General features: G+C 37.8%; 1 protein-coding gene across 3 annotated transcripts; it reads left to right on the top strand.

The window, feature by feature from the left end:
• Positions 1–413: 413 nt before the first annotated feature.
• Positions 414–20,693, top strand: TRPC1 (transient receptor potential cation channel subfamily C member 1). Of its 3 annotated transcripts, none has more exons than XM_085069517.1 (14): positions 414–702; positions 1,882–2,036; positions 3,281–3,382; positions 4,209–4,411; positions 5,546–5,677; positions 6,953–7,148; positions 8,535–8,871; positions 10,412–10,551; positions 12,593–12,736; positions 15,311–15,486; positions 15,635–15,836; positions 16,368–16,562; positions 17,400–17,648; positions 20,550–20,693. In XM_085069517.1, exons 1-13 carry the CDS (start codon positions 567–569, stop codon positions 17,625–17,627), a joined length of 2,346 nt encoding a protein of 781 aa, XP_084925643.1. In that variant the 5' UTR covers positions 414–566; the 3' UTR covers positions 17,628–17,648; positions 20,550–20,693. The 3 variants fall into 3 exon arrangements, with proteins under 3 accessions (XP_084925643.1, XP_084925642.1, XP_084925641.1); XM_085069516.1 differs by lacking the exon at positions 20,550–20,693 and adding an exon at positions 19,991–20,143; XM_085069515.1 differs by lacking the exon at positions 20,550–20,693 and having other exon boundaries at positions 17,400–17,809.
• The last annotated feature ends 677 nt before the right edge of the window (positions 20,694–21,370 follow it).

The following is a 21,370-nucleotide window of genomic DNA, read 5'->3' as shown; positions in this document are numbered from 1 at the left end:
AAACAGATTTAAGGGAAAAAGCAGAGCTGGGGGCGCCCAGCAGCAGCTGCAGGGTCTGCCCTCCGTGGTCCAACGCGCCTCCCTCGCAGGCAGCCGGCGGCTCCCTCACGGCCTCGGCGCCCCGAGCGCTGTGGGAGCAGCACACTGCAGGGCTCGGAGAGCCGCCCGCGGCCCCAGCGCTGCGGGAGAAGCACGGTAAAGGATTCCGAGAGCCGCCCGCGGCCCCAGCGCTGCGGGAGAAGCACGGTAAAGGATTCCGAGAGCCGCCCGCGGCCCCAGCGCTGCGGGAGAAACACGGCGAAGGGCTCGCACAGCCGCCCGCGCCCTCAGCGCTCCGCCCGCCTGCGTTGCCCCGGCGGCGGGCCGGAGCCTGCGCACTGCGGCCGGGAGCGCTCGCCCCGCCCCGCCCTGCGCGGTCCTGCCCTGCCCTGCCCCGCCGGCCCCGCCCGGCCCTGCCCTGCCCGTGCGGGGTGACCCAGCCGGGGCAGCTGTCCGGCTCGCCCGCGGTGCCGGGGGGCAGCGGGGGCGCCGCGACACCGCCCCGCCCGCATGGGCCTGGCGCAGCCATGGCCGCCCTGTACCAGAGCGCGGACCCGTCCGCCTCGGCCTCACCCAACAAGCTGCTGGCGCTGAAGGATGTGCGGCAGGTGAAGGAGGAGACCACGCTGGACGAGAAGCTATTCCTGCTGGCCTGCGACAAAGGTACCGGCCCGGCCTCGCTCGAGTGTCGGCCTGTCGCTCCGCTGGCCCGAGCGGGCCCGGCTGTCAGCGCTGCGCTGCCCTGCTCTCGGCCGAGTTCGGGTCTCGCCGTGCGGCTCCGGGCCCGCCGGCTCTGCCCGCAGCGTGAGGGCGTTCGGGTTGTGAGGGGCAATTTGGAAGGCATTCGCTGTGTCCGCTGTTAAAAGAATCTCTGAGTAAAGAGCTGCTGTAAAATCGGGGCTCATCTAGGCATCCCCAGGATAAGCGAGACCAGTACTCTGCTATTTGCAGCATTGGTGGCTGATGAGAAGAGATTTTTCTTTCTAAAACATGCTGCTTGCTTCAAGCCTGTATTTATTTACCTTTGAGTACAAACGTGGCCTTAAATCCAACTGATGTAACAGGTCTGAAGGGTTGGGCTCCGAGGCATGCTTTCAGTGATGCGCTGCACGGCTCTGCGGGCTCGGGCCATGAGCTGGGCTGCCCGAGCTGCTGTGTTTGCCCGCACAGCTCCGGGCTGGCCGCGATTAGGTTAGCTCACAGCCTCTGGGGCAGTTCTGCGGTGGCATTGGCAGCCAGCTTTGGAACTTCGCTCCGGGGCTCTTGGTGCTGAGATGCCTTGCTGTTACACAGCCGGTGCAGCGTGTCCTGAACATCAGAGGAAGGCACGGCTTTCTTGAGTATAAACAGAGCTTCAGGGAGCTAAAACGCTGCATGACAAAAAATGTAACAAAACCCAGTTGTCTGTATAACAGCTGGTTCAGTGCTCTTGCAGGCTCGGTATGTGTTTTACTGATCGTAGAAGTATTCTGCATATACTTCTCTAAGTATTCTACACTAAGGTCTGTCTTGGTTATGGTCTATGTTGCAAAGTAATTTGTTACCGTAGAGACAGTTTTGAAAAGCACACATGCTTTTGTGTGTGTTTGTTTTTAGGACTGGAACTAAAGGGATGGTTAAAGTACATGTCTAGTGCTTTCCTGAAAAGAGATCTGAAATATCTGTAGTTTCCTCCTTGATCGGAGAATGCTTATCTACCTTGACTTCTTACTTGTGTGATACACTAGGTGTCTGTTGTCAGCTATGGAATAATGTCTTGTTTGATGGCAGCTGGTACTTGAAATGTTTACATGCTTTTATTGCTTTATAATATGAAGTGATATCCCTACCTTGCTTGTGCAGGTGACTATTACATGGTTAAGAAACTCTTAGAGGAAAACAGCTCAGGTGAAATGAACATAAATTGTGTGGATGTGCTTGGACGAAATGCTGTTACCATAACCATTGAAAATGAAAACTTGGACATACTACAGCTGCTTTTGGATTATGGCTGCCAGGTATCCAGCACACATTATTAAAAATGTTCGGTGTAGTCATATGTCTTCTTTGTTAATCTGTGAGAATGTGGAAGTAAATACAGTCTGCCTTCTAAGCAGTTCAGTTCTTTTTACAGTAAATTGGGAAAAATAATTGTGAAAGTGTTTTCTTCTCACAAGTTGACTTTTCTAGTGGGATTTTATTGGCATGGCAAATGTATAAGTAACATTTTCTATGATATTTAAGAAGTTTTATTTCAAGTGTTACTGCAGTTGTTGATATAATGCATATATTATCTTCAAGGAAAGAAAGTGTATGGTGTGAATGCCTCATATTAAAAGGTGTAAAATGCAAAAATCCCTTTGGCTGTGGAGCATATTAACTTTTAAAATGCTAACAGAAAAATTCACGTTATATTAGTTGATTTTAATTTAAGGCAAACATTCATCTCTGCAGTGCTTTCTTGTTAAACTCAACCTGTGCTTGATGGCAGGGCAGTTTCCTACCAACTGTACTTCCTTAACTGTATGCAACTGCTGGGAGAAGTGAAGCTCTGATGGCTTAAATATGTAAGACAGGGAAAAGTAGTATCATTTGTTACATTGTTTGATACCGGGTGTGAATAAAACCACAAGCTTTTCCCTCCTTGAATCAGTGACAGTAATAAAAGCTGTGTCTTCTTCTTTTATATTTTTAAGTAAAAGTCTGAATTTTTGGAAATTAATCAAAAAGAATAATATCATCTATAGGGAAAATGAAAAGCTGCTTATCTCAGCTTAATAGAAGGTGCAGAAGCGGCTGGTTACCAGCAAAGAAGGAAAAAGCTTGTTTTCCTAGCTTTACCCCAGAATTGCAAATGTGTGGCTGAAGTTTCCCATATGCCTGAGCTGTGTTACACAAACACTTGCATTAACATGTCTAATAACATGGTAAACAGTGTCTTTAAATTTGGTTTTTGCAAGTCTTCTGCGTCATCTTTACTGGGAAGTAATTTATGTAATTGATTCCTTTGCTGTCTGTGCAGTGAAACACACTGCACAAACAGCTATTTTTCCTTCTTTTGTCCCTGGTGCTATGTGAACTCTTGCAATGGCAGCCTGAATTGTATCCTGATCATATGCCTGGTGATAATACAGAACAACATTTTAGTACTTTAAAAATAAAATTTAAAAATATGTTTAAAAAATGCAGTTTCGCCAGAGTTTGACTCTTTCTGTTGTTAAAGTGCTGCTGTTCTCATGTATGATTTCTTTTCTCTCTTTAGTCCTCGGATGCACTTTTGGTGGCTATTGACTCAGAAGTGGTGGGAGCTGTTGACATTCTCCTTAATCACCGACCAAAACGATCCTCCAGACCAACCATTGTGGTTAAGTGTTGTAACTCCTTGAGTTTTGGCTGGGGCTGTGAAGGCTATTGCTTTGTGTAGTATCTGTAATGTTTAAAACAATGTTCTTAAATTCTGCATCTATAAGATGGTATAATCTGGGCACCAGGGATTAATTTTGTAGCCTCTTTTGTCTTGAAAGATGAAATAAATTGTTTTGCTTTGTCACCTAAGGAATCTGGTGGATTTATACCTGCCAAACACATGCCTAGTTCAGAAGGGAAGAAATTTAGTGGTTATAAATCTTTGCTTGTAATCTCCTTGCAAGGTAGTTAGCCACCTTGAATTTTAAAGGATTTATTAATGTATTGAAGCTTCATGAATTTTTATAGCAAATCTATAAACATCAGAGCTTCACTTTGAAATTAATCAGTTGAAACTTACTTGTCAATGCTTAAGTACTAAAGAACTTTTGAAAGCACAAAGTAGAGGTGGAGGGAGGGAAGGAATAAGGTGTTGTGTAGCAGAGTATGGCACATTCAGGATATTTTTTCTGCACTTCAGTAGTAAATACAATAATTTTTTCACAAACTAGAGCAAAATAAGGACTTTTAATATCACATGTATTTTGGAAAAATAGGCAGTATTTCTATGTAAATTAACCAGACACAGATCTAGATCTGTTACTCTTTTTCAGTATTTATCTGACAGGTGTTTGAATGACATTTTAGATCTTTCCTTCTTTTCATACTGTGAAACATTGGAAAGTATTTTGAAGGAGAAATTCGTGGTTGAAAAGTCAAAAAAACTCTTACATGTAGTAGAACTGTTGGTAATAAATTTAGATACTTCCTACATTTTATTCCAGAAATTAATGGAACGCATTCAGAACCCAGAGTACTCAACCACCATGGATGTGGCACCAGTAATTTTAGCTGCTCATCGTAACAACTATGAAATTCTCACCATGCTGTTGAAGCAAGACATATCATTACCCAAACCTCATGCTGTGGGCTGTGAGTGCACACTGTGCACTGCCAAGAACAAAAAAGATAGTCTGCGACATTCCAGGTAAGACTAAGCAGTCATAGGCCATAATAAAAAGATTCTTAATTCTCTGTATTGCTTGGGTCAGATTCATTATGTTTTCTTTTTCTTTTTAAGGTGAAGTTTATGGGTGGATTCCTTTAATATATTGTAGCCCTTATTGTGAGAGATGATAGTTCTTGGGGATGGGTTGTGCCTGAAAAGGCTGGTGGGAGGCAGTGGCTTTTTTCCCATTTTGGTTTTATACTCTTAGTCACTGTGCATAGTCACTGTGTGCCTTTCCTTTCTATCAGATGTGTCTCAAACATTCTAGCTACCTTTGGCTTGGGGCCATAGAGACTATGCATATAAAATTTTTCTCAAATTAGTTAATATTTGGGGGGTTGTGAGCCAGAATGAGGAAGTGGATAAATCTGTATCCTGTTTCTAAAAGTCTTTATGTGGCATGAATTGAGTAATGTAAACTAAAGACTTTTTTTTTTCTCCAGTATTTTTGAAAGTAGAAAGCTTTTTAATAAAGTTTCAAGTGAGGAGAGGGATTTAGCAATCTAATAAATATTTTGTGTGGCTAACTTGAGAACATTTTAGGGTTGAATAAAATTTAATATGTGAGAGTTGGGATGAAAAATCACAAGACTTCAAAGATCATAAGTGTACTGCAATTACAATACACAATTAATGATTGCATAATTACTTCAGTCTGTATCCAAAATACTAAAAAATAAGAGAAGTGAGAGGATTTGAGTTTTCGGTAGTGAGGTGCTACAGGCCACTTTCTGGTATCCATCCTATACCCTGTATCATTAACTGCAATGTGAGAAAAGATGTCAGGGTATCCAAAGCAGGCAAGCAATATAAAGATTTGACATAGCAGCTCTTAATTTAATCTAGAACGTCTGCTGATGTACTGATAACAGTGGAAGTAGTGAAGAAAAGAAGAGGGAGCCAGTTTGGCCAATTTTGAGTCCTTAGGGGTTCTGGATGTGTCATGTATCTTGTGGGTCATACTGCATTTAATGCTTGTAGTGTCTGATTTTAACAAAGTAAATTGTTGATCTTTCAGCTGACCATTTTAGGCAAACCTTTGGAACAGGTTCTGATTTGAAGTTGCCAGTGCAATGAAGCATCTTCATTTTGCTTGCTGTTCTTTTGTCACAGGTTTCGTCTTGACATTTATCGGTGTTTGGCCAGTCCTGCCTTAATAATGTTGACGGAAGAGGATCCAATCCTACGAGCTTTTGAACTTAGTGCAGACTTGAAAGAATTAAGCCTTGTTGAAGTCGAGTTCAGGTAGGAATTGAAAACACAAATCAATTTTAATACTTTTCTGAAATTACACGTGAAGAAATATGTATGCATTAGAAAAGGTTTATTCTTGATTTTTTGCAAGTGGGGTATTTAAGGTGATAATTAGACATAGCAAGTCATATGATATAATTTATGCCTCATTAGTAGTCATTTTGACAGTTTAATTACTTTAAATCCTTTTAGGTATAGACATTTCAATGCGTCTAACTGCACCAACAGTTCAAATTTCAGCTCTACTCTGCAAAAATAAACAGAAATTATGCTAAATGCTGACTTATTTGGAAATCACACACCTATTAATCATATCAATATTTTTTTAGTAACTCTGCACTTTCTTTTCTGTAGCAGCCTAGAAATACGCAATACCATGTTTATACTGACCTGACTCAAGTTGAGAGTTGTTTTGGGTATTATTTCTTAATTTTACTCCTTACAAGACTTTGAAGAGTGCATGTGTTTATGTATGGTTACATATATATATGTGTATATATTTAAAATATGCATATGTGCATAGAAGACTTCATGCTGAAAGTGCTCTATATGATGAACAAATGCTCAGTATCATTTCATATTTAAACAATGCAGATTTCTACCATTTTGTAACTTACCAGCACAAAAGCTTTCCAAGAATGCAAAAGCAAATAGGATAAAACTCTGCTTTCTGAAGCGTGTGGCTTTTATGCATTTTTGCTGCTTATGTTTTTTTGTAAGTTCAGTTGTTGTGTTTTTGTGATACAGTTTGGCATTGAAATGGACTGTGTGCAAGGTGAGACAAGGAAATAATGTAGTTTCTTTTCTTGTGTTTAATATATTAATACATAATATTTAGTGATTAGACTTTAATTTTCAGATGGCAGGAATAAAGCAAAACCCAAAACAATTTCCTGTCCAATTGGACAGTCCAAGTGATTACTTACCAGTGCCATATTTTGTGACTTTCTCATCTCCTGGAAATACTGCTAAGCTTTAACTCTGTGTATGGAGCTCACGATGTAAAAATTTGTATACTGTAAGTCTGTTTGTCAGATTTTCTCTAGTGATCTTGCAAGCTAAACTGAAGTGTAATTGTCATGTTCTGTGGTGAAAACTACTCAGAGTTGTTTCAGGAATGGTGGGACCTTGACATAAGACTTTTGGGGTGGTTTATTTTAATTTGTTTTAGCGTAACATACAATCCCAACCAGAAGTGGCTAGTTCATGATTTAACGGAAAATATAGGACCAGTGTAACAGCACATGCTGCTTCTGTGTCTTTCAGAAATGATTATGAGGAGCTGGCTCAACAGTGCAAAACCTTTGCTAAAGATTTACTTGCACAAGCACGGAATTCCCGGGAGCTGGAAGTGATTCTGAATCACACCTCCAGTGATGAACATGTAGACAAGCGAGGATTGTTGGAAGAGAGGATGAACTTAAGCCGCTTAAAACTTGCAATCAAATATAATCAAAAAGAGGTTTGTCTTTGCAGTAACTTGACAGACTTTCCATATAATATTTTGCTAGTAATTAATTTAATTTGTTGTCCTGCCTCTGGACACAGAAGTGGAAATAAATTTGCAGGAGTTCCAGAAGAGACAGTAATATACAGGGTATCAGTATGTGAAACAGAGATGCTGCTAGATACTGAATGTTTCTTCAATATTTACTGTGGAGATGATTGTAATATTTTCTATATTGGAGTATAGACTGCTGTATTTTTATGAACAGCTCTGGTAATGGTAACTATTTGTTCAGATCCTCATTAAATCCTTGCCTTAGAGAGGCACAGATTCCTAAAGTGCCAAACATGATTTGTCATCTGCTCGCTGGTCATTAACTGTTCAGCTTTGTCTAAGGCCTTGCCTGTGCTGTTCAGTAATTAGGTTGGACCTGTGCTGGTATAACTGAATAGCCCCTCTGTTCCAGAATAGCAGCACTTTTTATGCCATCAGTATGCAGCTTCCTCCATGCAGCAGGTTATTGTCATTTTTGTCCCTTTGTAAATTATAACTCTAGTTTTCTGTGCTGGAAGGCAAATGGGTATTTGTAGGATTCTGGTACAAGGACCGAGGACAGAGCAGAAGTTTCCTTTTCATGCAAGATCCATTTTTAGTTAGCATTTGCAAAAGGAATTATATAATTCTGTCTGTTTTACATGTCTAGGCTTAAACTGTCTGTGGACTGTTCAAATACATAGCATTTAAAAGTCATAAACTGTAGTCCTGGAATGCCCTACAAGCAGCATTACACATTTCTGGTACGCATTCATCAAGCACACTGAAGTATTTCAGGTGTTCCTCTGGGTTTGAGCATAGCTTGTTTTTACTACAGGGTTTGGAAAATAACAACTTTTGTGTGTGCTATCAGGAAAGTATCTGCACAATGTGTTTCAGTCCTGACAAGGTTACTGTAGAGACAGTTTTTATGATGCTTTATGAAATGTGGCAACAGCAAGGTTCTTTTGTTGGTATTTTTTCAACTAAATTACATACTATTCTCTAATGAAATACATTCTTTTATAACTTTGAGGTGTGATGTTATTTATGTGCTACATTTCTAAATAATTAGAAATCAAAACTAATTCTTAACCTGAAAACCATTAGAAGTCTAGAGTGTATAATTTATATTTAGTTGCTGGCTCTAGAAGGAAATTAAAATAATGGATGTTTATGTTCATAGTGGGTCCATAGTGATTTAAGTCTCTTACAAGATAATTATTTCAAGTTGATGTTCTCAGCTTTTCCTGTTAAATGGTATCTACACATAGGTAGAAAATTAATTTTAATGATGTAACTTAATAATGTATATTAAGAAACCAAAGACTGATTCCTTGTTTGTTCCTCTCCCTCCCTCCCCCTCAGTTTGTTGCCCAGTCCAACTGCCAGCAGTTTCTCAACACGGTGTGGTTCGGGCAGATGGCTGGCTATCGGCGCAAGCACACCTGCAAGAAGATCCTGACTGTTCTGATGGTCGGCATTTTCTGGCCAGTTCTGTCCCTGTGTTACTTGTTAGCTCCTAAATCTCGAGTAGGTCGAATAATTCACACTCCTTTTATGAAGTTTATTATTCACGGAGCTTCATATTTCACATTTCTGTTGTTACTGAATTTGTACTCCCTTGTCTACAATGAGAATAAGAAGAATACAATGGGACCGGCCCTTGAGAGAATAGATTATCTTCTGATAATATGGCTTATTGGTAGGTATGGTTTGCTGAATATATAGACAAAATTGGCAGTTTAGTGGTACATCAGCAATAAGTAATAACTCAGTATTTCATGACCAGTTCTGTCATGCTTGATTTGAAAAGTAGTCAGTTGTAAAATTTGGACTCGCTGCAGAGTTGGCACGTGGTTTAAAGATAAAAGGATGTGTTGTGAATGTTTATATATGCATGCTCCATCTAAATCTAATAGATTAAAGGTATGCAATCACCTCATGCTTGTTTCAAAACCCAAAACCATTTATTATTTTCCCATGTTAGGGTTTTCTATTTCTGTGTGTCAATTGTCACTGATTATTGCAAGTGTACCAGAAAGGGTGCATGTCGCTTCTGGTTGATGCAGTAGAGGGAGCACAGGTATAATTTTTGTTGAGTTCTCAAGAACTTTTGGTTGAAAATTCATATAACCTTTTACCTTGTCATTGGTTGTCTGGCATGTGTTTGTTTTTACATTAAAATTTACCTTAATGTAAGGTAATGATATGTATGATTTGTTTCATAGGACTTGTAAAAAGCAGTGATATAGTAAAAAACAACACAGTTTTTATCTTAAGTAATTCTGTGGGTGATTTATTTGATATTTTAGTGTGAGGGTGTTTTGTGTAATGGTGGTTCCTTTTCATGATTGAGCTATATTAAAACTGTGGAGTAGTTCTTGCAGATTTTGGAAATATGTAGTACCTCCCACACAAACACAGGCAGGTCTTAAAAAAAGTTGAAAACTTGAAATTTTGAGTACAAGTCAGATTCCTCCTTTGCTTTGAAATTTAATATTTTAATTTTATAAATTGTTTTGTTCCATCAAGTCTACTGTAGACAAACTGTGTCATTAGGTGGTCTTGGCTATTAAAGGCTGTAGAAATATTTTTTTTTTCCTTCATGTAGTATTCTAATGTGGATTTCAAGTGGAATTTAAAAATTATTTCTAAGTAACATAATCATTAAAATCAGGTTATTTTTCACATTATTGAATCTCAACAGAGTTTTAAAATAGTGATTGCATTTATAGCTTAAATACTTATTTTGTAATGAAATTATACTGATTCCTTAAAAATATTCTAAGTTGAAAAAGAACATGTTTTCAAAATGTTCTGCAAAATCAACATTTTGAAATGAACTGGAATGAAAAGAATCAAGTAACAAGGATTCACTTACATTATTGTATTCCATAGTCCCATTAAAATATTTTCTAAAAATCATTGTCAAAATGGCCACAGCAGAATTTATAACACTTCAGGCTAGTATCAAGTTTTGTATTATTCTAGATAAACTTTCAAAATCATGAATACGGGAATTCTCTTTTCTAGGTTATTTAGCCTAAATCAGACCAGTGTCTTCCACAGGAAAATAAAGCAACAGAACTCCATTTCTTGTGTCTGTAAATAGTGTCTTCTTCTCTATTTCCTTTCACTGATTCTGTAATAAATTTAGTGGAAAATACACGCTGATGTTATGTAAAATATTACCTGTTCAGTACAATGGCTTCACTTCCTTGGGTTTTATTTTTTTCCTACAGGGATGGTGTGGTCAGATGTTAAGAGGCTCTGGTATGATGGTTTAGAAGATTTTTTAGAAGAATCCCGTAATCAGCTTAGTTTTGTCATGAATTCCCTGTATTTGGCAACTTTTGCCCTCAAAGTCGTTGCCCATAACAAGGTGAGCACCGATCTTCATGGATCCAAAGCTCCTCTGGGGCTGATTGAGCTAATGTGATTTTAGTACATTGCTGCAAACTACCTGAAGATATTTTACATGTGATATGTTAGTAGTGGGGTGTTGTGATTAAGTGTACAACTTTATTAATAGCCTACAGTGGGCATGCAGGGTAGGCTTTGGGCTTAAATGCCCTGTGTGGTATGGGCCATGGAGTTGTCAAGATCTCAGGCCTTGTTGCCCCTTGGTCTTGAAAGAGCAGTTGATGAGGCAAATAGGAGTTAGAAAACACATCAAGATCTGTCCAAGTACTTGGAAACCACAGAGCTACTGTCTTCCTTGTAAGAACTGGCTGGTCTTCCAAATGGCTTGATTTTTGTTTAGGGAAATATATCTCATCAGATTTGGCATTTGAGCTCACCTGATTCCATAGGTCAGTACTATGCAGAAAGCTAATAGTATTCTCTGTGTTTGGATGGCCTAATGCTTCTTGTAACAGAAAGTTTTATTTAGCTTTTGATTACATATACTCAAATTTTGTAAGTGGTGGTGGGGAAGTTTTAGTTGGTTTTTTGCTTGGTGGGGTTTTTTGGTTGGGGTTTTCTTTGATAGTAAGTATAAAAGCCCTGAAACCATAGAGGAGCCTTGTCTTGTCTCTATGAAAAGCCATCTGGATTTGATTGAAAATACAAGTTTTGAAAATGATCATTGCCATTCTGTTGCATGTTTTGTTAACCACACAGCACATGGCAAACTGCCAGACCAATTGAATGTGAATATTTCAGCAAAATCCAAGCCAGTGCAGTAGCACCATTATTGTGTCTTGCAAACTGTAAGTTGACAGCTGTCTGGCAGTTGGGAGGGAAATAAACTGCTTCAGTTCTTCCCAACTTGGTGTTTGGCTCATTTCCCTATCCCAGCATCGATTCAGAGGTTGGTAATCATTTGGAAAGGAAGGCTCCATTTCTTGGAAAAAAACAGAGGGAGAGTGCCGCATAGGGCTGCCTTCCCAGCCGTTTGCTTTGCAACCAGCATGTCTCCAGTAGTAGTTCCTTTGCTGGCATGAGAGCCCTTTGCTGCCAATTTATATTGTAAGCTTTTTGAAGATGCAGGACTCCTGGCCTATATAAAAGGCATGTTATGGGGGTTTGCCCCTTTTATATGGCAAAATTTATAATTTATAAATCATTTAGAAAACCAAATAAAAATGTTCAGTTTACATCTTAGGTCCATTATAGGCACTGAAGCTGTAAGAAATAAAAGTCTTTTAGCAGGAGGATTTGTACGCATGCAATTGCAGTATATAAAAAAATACCCCTATTTCTTGCCATTTTCTTTGCACAGCAGACTTTTGGGCAAGTTATTATAAAGCAGCTTTGAGTTCCTTAGTTTTTTAATAATCATTTTGAGAAAGCAGAAGCTGGTAATAAAAATGCTGAATGTTTTCAGCCAAAGCAAAAATTAGAGATCTGTGGATATTCCCTGAATAAGTTGAACAGTAGTACTTAGTGGATAATACTTCAAGCAACAGTTTACTTGTGACTCCCATTCTCTGTAGCCATTAATAAAATCTGTTGAAGGAACCCCAAGTCATAAGTCTTTCTAAAACTGGTTAATATTAGCTGTCACCACACTGCAATGGCACATATATGCTATTTTTCTTTGTAGCATTTCAATGTTATTTTTGACTGAGGCCTATTATACTGGGCAATGCACATGTTTATAAGGTGTGTAGGTCCCTGTTTCAATAGACTGTGCAAAACAGAGTAAAAGTGAAAGCAGAACAGAGGAATAAATGGTTTGAGCAAGTGAGTGGCAGAGTTAAGTGTTGAATTTAAATTGTCTGATTTCCAGCTCCCTCTGGAATGGCTTTTAAAATGCCTTTGTCCAAAAGAGGTAAGATGTCTGTGAGTGATATATGTTAATTTCTTTTATGTTCTTACCTGTTTTGGAAGCAGAAGTAGGGAGAGGTCTATGGGTGCATTTCTGTATAAACACAGAATATATATGTCAGTGATCTCAATTTGTTCTTTTTATGTTGCAGTTTCATGATTATGCTGAAAGGAAGGACTGGGATGCATTCCATCCTACCCTAGTGGCAGAAGGTCTTTTTGCCTTTGCTAACGTTCTTAGTTACCTGCGTCTCTTCTTCATGTACACAACCAGCTCCATTTTGGGACCACTGCAGGTGAATATCATTACTGCTTGAAAAAAATATAAAACCTAATTTGCTGTCAAGAGTCTTATTGAAAATAGGAAAAGAAAATGTTAAAGTAAGAAAGTGATAAGTAAAAAAAAAGTGATACTGCATTGAAGTTTGATTTTTTTTTTTTTTAATTAATCTCTAGTGTAAAACATACCAATTTAGATGGGAAAAGGTTAGAAAAAGAGTGAAAGACCTTGTGTAGTTCAGTTTAGGTATTTTTCCATGATAGCTGTACCTATGCTGTATTGTTGTTTTCATCTGTTTTAAGCCCAACATACCATCTGTTTTCACAGGTTGAAAAGTGTAAGGATCAGATTCTTCCTGTAGAGTTTTATACAAATAATTATCTTAGCTTCTTACCTCTAAAGAGGTGGATGAATGAAGTGTATAGCAAGGAAGAATAATCAAAAGCCTTTCTGTTTATGTCTGTGATCTCATTGAAGCTGCACAAATTGTTTTTGTTTGAAAAATATAAATCTATCTGCAGTATTGAAATAGTCATTTATTTATTGGTAGTTATAAGAAGGGAGAACAGGTTTCTTACTTGGAATTTGTTGGAGCTTTCCAGTGAGTAATGATGACAATAAAAGCTCCCACATTTTAATTATGTAATTTTGTGTTAAACGTTTTAAATGGAAATGTACTTGCACACTTTGAAAAAAATACTAAAGTCTTGATGTTGCGTTAAGCATTGGGGTTGTACAAATTGATTGAACACTGAAGTCTCTCCACATTTTAAAGAGATTCACTGTTTAATGTGAATATTTATTTATGTACTAGATCTTCCACAAGTTTTTTATTAGGAGGCTGTGTTATGAAATTTCCAAGTAAATAAAAACAGTCAACAGTCACCCCATTCAGAGGCACACAGGAGCTTATGTTATAACTGCTGGCCAGTAGGGCTGGTGCAACAACTCTTACAGTATTTTCTGAAAGTAGGTCACAAGGTTCAAATGGTGGTAATGAAATATGGCATGGAAACCCAACAGTGGGGGGTGGGGGAAGGCAGCTACCATGTTCTCTTGGCTCTTAGAGTTATTTTTAAGCATTCAGTTACTTGATTTATTGGTTAGTAAAACCTGTTATAATCCAGATTTGTAAACTGGCTGTGTGGTGTTTTTTATTGTTCACAGAAGGTAAAATAATACTCGCCTAGATTAGATAATTAGATTTCAAGTGCTTACAAATTAGATTTCAAGTGCTTACAAACTGTAAATACTTAGAGAGGGAAAGCATGAACCTATGAAGAAAGCAACTGGCATTTGGGATGGGTTATTATACTCTATTCCAAACAAAATAGCTTTGGGCAGTTTGCAACTTCTGGTGCGTTTGTGTTTCATCTACTTTTTCTGTCTCTTGGCTGGGACCATGTGTGAGTTAAAGGGTAAATGTTTTGTTGTTGGGATTTGGGTTGAGTTTTTTCATTCAAGGGTTAGATGTGATGAAACAGTTTGATGGGAGTACAGTCATCCTCTGACTAAACATGGGTGCAAAGCTCTGCCCACAGCTGCAGAATCTCCATGACCATTACAAACTGTACAGACTTCAAATGTGGTGTGCTGCAGGGAGAACTTGATGAATTTCCATAAGCAAAGGAGGCAGCAGGAATTTATCTCCCAGTAAAGTTATACTTGCAAAACATGACCAGTGTTAGAATTCTGGACTACGATTTGGTACAGATTTTGATTCATATAGGATTAGGTTTTCCACACACAGATTTATATAGGAGATTCAGTTTACCCAATCCCATTTTACATATACATGCATTTTTTGTAACGGTACACTGTTCTGAAGAAGTTTGTAGGAAGACTAATTAAGGTATATAAACCGGTTATGCTGTGTCTGTAAAAGCTTGTGCTTATGTCAAAATAAGTCAAGATCTTTCCTGTGTTGGAAAAAATCACAAGCATAGGTTTTTATTCTTTTAAAGTGCTGTATTCTAATGTTGCAAATTTCTGTATAGGATATTTTGAATTAGAAACTAATGATCCAAATTTACTGTCATACCTTCTATACTTTATCCTTCAATTTCTGTGTGCCTACACACGTTTATTTAAAATCATACATAAAGTGTACAGTGAATTAATTTTGTATTCTGCAGATGGGGGTTGGTATATTACTTTTTTTTATTAGTGATGAGTTATGATTCCAAATGTTTTGGTTAATTCAGTTTCTTTCTAAGTGTTTTCTTAATGTTTTATGATGACATTTATGTTCAAATGCATTTCACTTACTGCTTTTTTGTTGACCTTTGAGTTCCTTATTACCTTTGGTATTGCAAATAAATAATAAGGTGTGCATACTATTACTTATGGTTATTTGGAGGATGTTAATTTACCAGGTGATGTTAAAACTACTACATTTTCTTTTTCATATTCGTTCTCTGAAAAACAGTACAAGGTTATTTCCTGACCTTAAGGTCTGTTCAGCATATCAAAATTTAACTTAAGTATTTAAAATGTAAATAGATATTTTGTTGATCAAAGGGTGAAGGAGGGAATGCAAATAAAATAAACTCCATGTTTTACTAAAATTAGAAATAAATCTATTTCACAGATTTCAATGGGGCAGATGCTACAAGATTTTGGAAAATTTCTGGGGATGTTTCTTCTTGTCCTGTTTTCATTCACAATTGGATTGACACAACTTTATGATAAAGGATTTACTGTAAATGAAGAAAAGGACTGTGCAGGCATTTTCTGTGAACAACAGAGCAATGACACATTCCACTCGTGAGTTTGATACCTATAAAATAACTATTGTTTTAGCCCCTAATCCCTAGTAATTGAACAAAACTGGATTTTTTCACTGATCTTGAATTTACATTAAACATTTTGGTGTTGCCTTTACTTAACCAGATTTTTTTTCTTGTTTTTGTAGGTTTATTGGTACATGTTTTGCTCTGTTCTGGTACATATTTTCCCTGGCACATGTTGCAATCTTTGTGACACGTTTTAGCTACGGTGAAGAATTACAGTCATTTGTGGGTGCTGTTATTGTTGGGACCTACAATGTGGTGGTTGTGATAGTATTAACCAAACTCCTTGTGGCAATGCTTCACAAAAGTTTTCAGCTGATAGCAGTAAGTGGTTTCTGACTAACTCCTAATAATTGCTACCTATATCTTTGGATTTTACACAAATTTCTTCCTATGATATGTAGACTAATTACTGACCTCACAGATGAACTCTGTCTGTGAGCTCATGTTTTTCCTTCAAAGAACTTTTTATTTACTTTGATTTAAAAAAAAAGAGTGTAATTTCCATGTTGAATATGTGCAGGGCTTTGGTCCACTGGGAATTGATGGCTTTCTTGATACAATGGCTGTTCAATTGCTGGTTTTGATATGTGTTCTGCTTTGGCATTTGGTTGGGGGTTATTCCTTCTGAATTACAGTGTATATAGTGAATCAAAGAAAGATGCACTTAGTTTAAATATTTAATATTAGAATATTCAAGCAGGCTTATTAAAATACTCTGTAACCTATATATGAAAAGGCTGTATAACCAAAGTTAAATAATCATCAGTTTTTCAAGTATGAGAAAATAAAACTTAGAAAATGACCTGCTAATATTTTTGCTGGTTTTCTCTGTTAATGTTTCTGATGTTTTAGAATCATGAAGATAAGGAGTGGAAGTTTGCTCGTGCTAAGCTTTGGCTTAGCTACTTCGATGACAAATGCACACTCCCCCCACCTTTCAATGTTATACCTTCTCCCAAGACCATCTGCTACCTTTTCAACAGTCTCAGTAAATGGATCTGCTCTCATACATCAAGTGGCAAAGTGAAACGTCAGAACAGCCTAAAGGTGAGGAATGATTGGCAAAGCTCTAGGCTCTGCAGCTGGAAAGATGCTGCTTGCTGTAATGAATTAGCAGATTGCAGCATGAAGCTGCCTGTCAGAAGGTGAATGCTACTAAGATAAATAGGAACTACAGAATAATGTGTGTTGCATCCGAAATAAAGAAGTGTTAGCCATTTCTACTTAAGTAAGGTTCTATTAACTTTCTGGTTTGGGAATTTCAACCCCTTTCCCTCAACCCTCAATTCCCCCAGAAGTAGTCTGGAAAAAATGCTTTGATGAATGAAAACACATAGAAACCTCAAGGAAGTATGTGCTAATCTCAAAAATGGTGGGGTTATAATATTATTTGGAGAAGGTAATTTGTTTTAAACATATTACAGAAATGTCAGAGTAAATAACCATAAAACATCACTGAAGCCTCTCAGTGTTGGGGGGATGGATTTTTTGTTTGTTTGTTTCATAAATACTTCTCTTGTACCCTGCAATTTCGCATACTAATTTTGCATCTTCTTGCTGACAAAAATAGCGTTAAATAAATAAATAAATTTAAACACTTCAAGGAATTTGCACTGAGAGACATTCAGAATTATGGAACTTTTAATTGCTCACAGAGTAGTTACCAAGACAGGTAGATAAAAATTTTCAGTTTTGCTGGTACAGCATATTATAATTTAATTTTAATTTTGTGGACAATTTATATACATTGTATATTTGTACATGTCAGGATGTATTTATAAAATAGCTTTGTTACGTTGTTCATGTTCATTCTCTGTAGAATTGTATACAGGCTTTAGGGCTCAAAAATCACTTCCATAGTAAATGTGTGACATTTGTTTAAAGGAATGGAGAAATCTGAAGCAGAAGAGAGATGAGAATTACCAAAAGGTGATGTGTTGCTTAGTCCACCGTTACTTGACTTCCATGAGACAGAAGATGCAAAGTACGGATCAGGCCACTGTGGAAAACCTCAATGAACTGCGGCAGGACTTGTCCAAATTCCGGAATGAGATGAGAGACCTGCTTGGCTTTCGAACTTCTAAATATGCTATGTTTTATCCAAGAAACTAAGGCCTAACTTTTAAACAAAAGGTGTGTGCTTTTAGATACCCCTAGGTGAAAGTGTTGACCTAATTCTCTTGCCAGATCATATATACAAGATTATTGCACAAAAATACATTTAAAAGTGCATTTGCATGAGTTGCAGCTCGATGCCCAAGTGGTCAAAATAAATGCAAAAACAAATTCACTAATTTTCTTAACCTCTTAATCTTGATGTGTATATAAAATTTGTATATAGGAGTTTTCTAAATGTTCCTCAGACTGTGGCTGTCAGTTGTCAGAGCTTCGTAACTAGCACAACATGTTTCTTTGTTCTATTTTTGCTGTTTGTTCTTTTTTGATACTTGTTTTTCAAGTTGTGGGAGAAGATAGGCTTTTTAAAATAAAAATCCAGCCTATGTTTATTTTTAATAGAAAAGTCAGATAAAGTATAATAGAAAATTTCCAGCACAGTTGGAAATAATGTATGACTGTAGGTTACAGTGCATGTGAAGACTGTATGGCTCTGAAAGAGGCAGTTCTAGTTTTGTATGTTAACATTAACTGTAAACTAACATTTATTGAATACAGCAAATCAAATCATCAAGGCTTTTCACTTTTGTGGGAACACTGACATTTTGAACACAAAACAGATGAACCATTTCTTGAATGTTTATGGTGATGTGTGAGACAATCAAACCCTGCTTGGATTTTTCAGCAGTGCCTCAATAGTACATTTTAATATACATGTAAGAATTGGGAACAGAATTTTAAAACTAACTTGTGAACATTTAATGTTTAATATCTTTGGGGTTTAAAATCTGGATAAATCATCTGAATTATTAAAACCTGTGATTTAGTGAAAATGAGGTGGAGCACATGAATACTATTGTTTGCAGTGCTGAACAATTCCTGTGAAACATTCTACTCTTCTTTCTGTGAGGTCATTGGAGAGATTTACTTTAGAACAGTCTGCTTGACACAGGTTTAACATATCCTGCTTTTAAATTTGTTTTTCTTTTTTCCCCATTTTTTGTCAGAATTGTTGCCACGCTGGAATTTTTTTTTGTATCAAGAATACTGTGTTTTGTGTTTGACTTTGCTTACAATGGACAGTAAGGGCTTTGTGGATTTTCTGTGGTAGAGGGTCCTATATGGCTTTATATGCTTATGTATAATTCAAGCTGACAAACTCTAATTGAGAAATGTGAGATTCCTGTATTTTTAATTACAAAGTATATTTATGACAGCTAAAGGATTGACTGACAGTTTTACTGTTATGAGGGTGCTCTTCTAAAATGGTCGTATGACCAGAAGGCGCAGGTAGCCATAGTGGTCTTTGACTGCTGTTGATTTTCGGAGATGGATAGAGGAGAAGCTTTACATGAATGTTTACTTTTTTGAAGGAATTCTTATAAAACTCTTTCTTGTAAAGGTAATATATTTTCCGTACTATGAAATTATGTATTTCTGAACTAGATTTTAATACTCTGCTTCCAGAAGTGTTACAATATAGAGGGATTCTGATATGCGTTGGCTTTTCATGGGAATAGGAAGTTAACCTCCTGGTTCAAAGCAGAGAGGATCACTGAGTTTTGTATGTGGACTCAGATCTCATGTTTGAATAATGCACCAACATAAAAACTGTGTGCTGTGTATGTTATGTATATTCAAGAAAGGAAGCAAATAAAAGCTCTTAAAAAAAATTGTTGTATTAATATTGGTCATATTGCAAACACATTGTATCAGTTACCACATTGAAAGTATTTTCTTTGTCATGTTGAGGTAATAAGTTTAAGGAAGGTAGCTGGTGTTAATGTGTTACTGCGTTTTTGCTTCTGGATCCATCCTGTTGAGTTCATTGCAATGGCTTCATGCAGTGCCATGAAGTGATGCTGGTTCCAGACCAGCTGGGTTGGATCCTGGATGCACAATCTGCTGTTTGGCACTGGGATGATTAGTTCTGGGAACCTGGGAGTGTTGAGAGTATGAATGGAGGAGCTAATGGAGCAATTTCTGAGTGCTTCTCCTACATCGAGCAGAGTCACTCAGAGCTAGATTGCTCATTGTCTTGTGGCATTGTGTTTTGCTACAGTAGATGTCCTTAGGAAGAATTGTTCTTCAAGGCTCATGGGGAGTTCCAGAGTTTTTGCTTGTCACTGAAATTCAAACCTGTAGAATGAGAGAGACAGAAAGAGAGAAGTTTCTTCTCTGCCCTACCATAGTTATATGACACTGCACCTCTGTTTTATTTGAAAGCTGTTGTAGTCTTCCTACTTACTTGGCTACTACTCAGGACTGAGTGTTTTGTAGTCTGTACTCCATTTTGTCTCATCATTTAGATTTTCCTGGTTCACATGTGTGAAACATGCTATTGCTTTCTCATTTGGCAGTTCAATACTGGACTAAGCATACTCACAGAATAGTTCTGGACAGGCACAGAAACAAAATCCTGTATGTAAAAAAAAAAAAAAGGAGAAGCTGGAGTTTACTTGGCTATAGGATTCAGTTTCCTTGGACAAATTTTAGTTCAAGTCATGAAAGGACTAAGTTTTTGAGACAACTGGAGACAACTTTTCTTCCCTTTCATGTTAATATCTTTTTTTTCTTAGAGCTAACTTTGCATTGATAAAAGAAAAATGGAGATGAAAATTTTCATACCTGCATTTACAGCAGAAAGGTCAAAATCACTAATTGCTGAAAGTCAGCTTACTTTATGCTCTTGGAAAATTATGGTTCTGATTGTCTTTTCTGCAGAAATTATTTCAGGAATAGTGTTGGGATTAGATAATTTGGATTTTGTTTGGCTGCAAGTTGGACTTCAAATGCTTGAAGTTTACAGTCACTAGAAACTACTTTTTAAAACTTTTAACAGTTGTTACCTGTGTTTTGTAACCAACACTTACTTGAGAAAACTGGCACTGCTCAATGTTCTTCTGTTCCCTGTTTCAGGCCTACTGCTACCAGTGCATTGATTTGGGAAAGGAGCTGGTCTAAAGGGAGTGTTGAGACGAGCAGGCAGGAGCTTTCCCTACCTTCCATTTGGTAGATGATGAGTAAGCTGCCAGACCTTTCTTGCCTCACTGAAAAAAGCTGTGTGACAGATGGGCATGTCATCATAAATAAAAATAGACTGTTGTAGTTCAAGACAGCTCTGAGCATGATTTCCACATTACTTTTCCCCAGGCTGCTGCCAAGAAATGCAGAGAGCACTGTGCACAAAATCCCTTAATCTGCATAGGAATCAATGCTGGAAAATTAAAATTCTGACTTAAAAGTTTTAAAATTACAAAACTACATCTGCTTTGAAAACAAATGTTGCTGTTGGTTCCACAGAGAAATGCTGTTTGGTTTGTTCAGTCGGGCAATGCAATCTTTGAAGTGTGGCTGCAGCACTGAGCTGCTGCATGTGAGCTGTCAGCACAGCCTCTTTGTACATCTGTGCCCCCCATCTGATCCTTTTGTCCCCAGCCCAGCTACCCATAAAGTCTTTGGAATAGAGGCTGCTGTGCTGCCAAGCTGCACTGTGGCAGTGCCTCTTGGCATTCCATATGAGAATCCATCAGTGAAGAGAATGATAATCTGCATTCCACTGCTGGAATAAGCAATGGGTATTTCCAGTAGGGACTGTGTGTTTTATTAGTTTCTTGCTCGTGTTCGCAGATTGTCCAAAGAACTGTGGTCTTTATATATAACGAAAATGTACTTGGCTTTTATATGCACCTTACCACCACTAAATTAATTCCTACCTTCCTCTGCCTGATTACCTTACA

The sequence above is a fragment of the Lichenostomus cassidix genome, chromosome 9, assembly GCF_008360975.1.
Source record: "Lichenostomus cassidix isolate B80296 chromosome 9, HeHo_3.0, whole genome shotgun sequence".
NCBI classification, from domain to species: Eukaryota; Metazoa; Chordata; class Aves; order Passeriformes; family Meliphagidae; genus Lichenostomus; species Lichenostomus cassidix.
The sequence above is the reverse complement of the archived record's forward strand: the minus strand, read 5'-3'. Positions and strand labels throughout refer to the sequence as shown.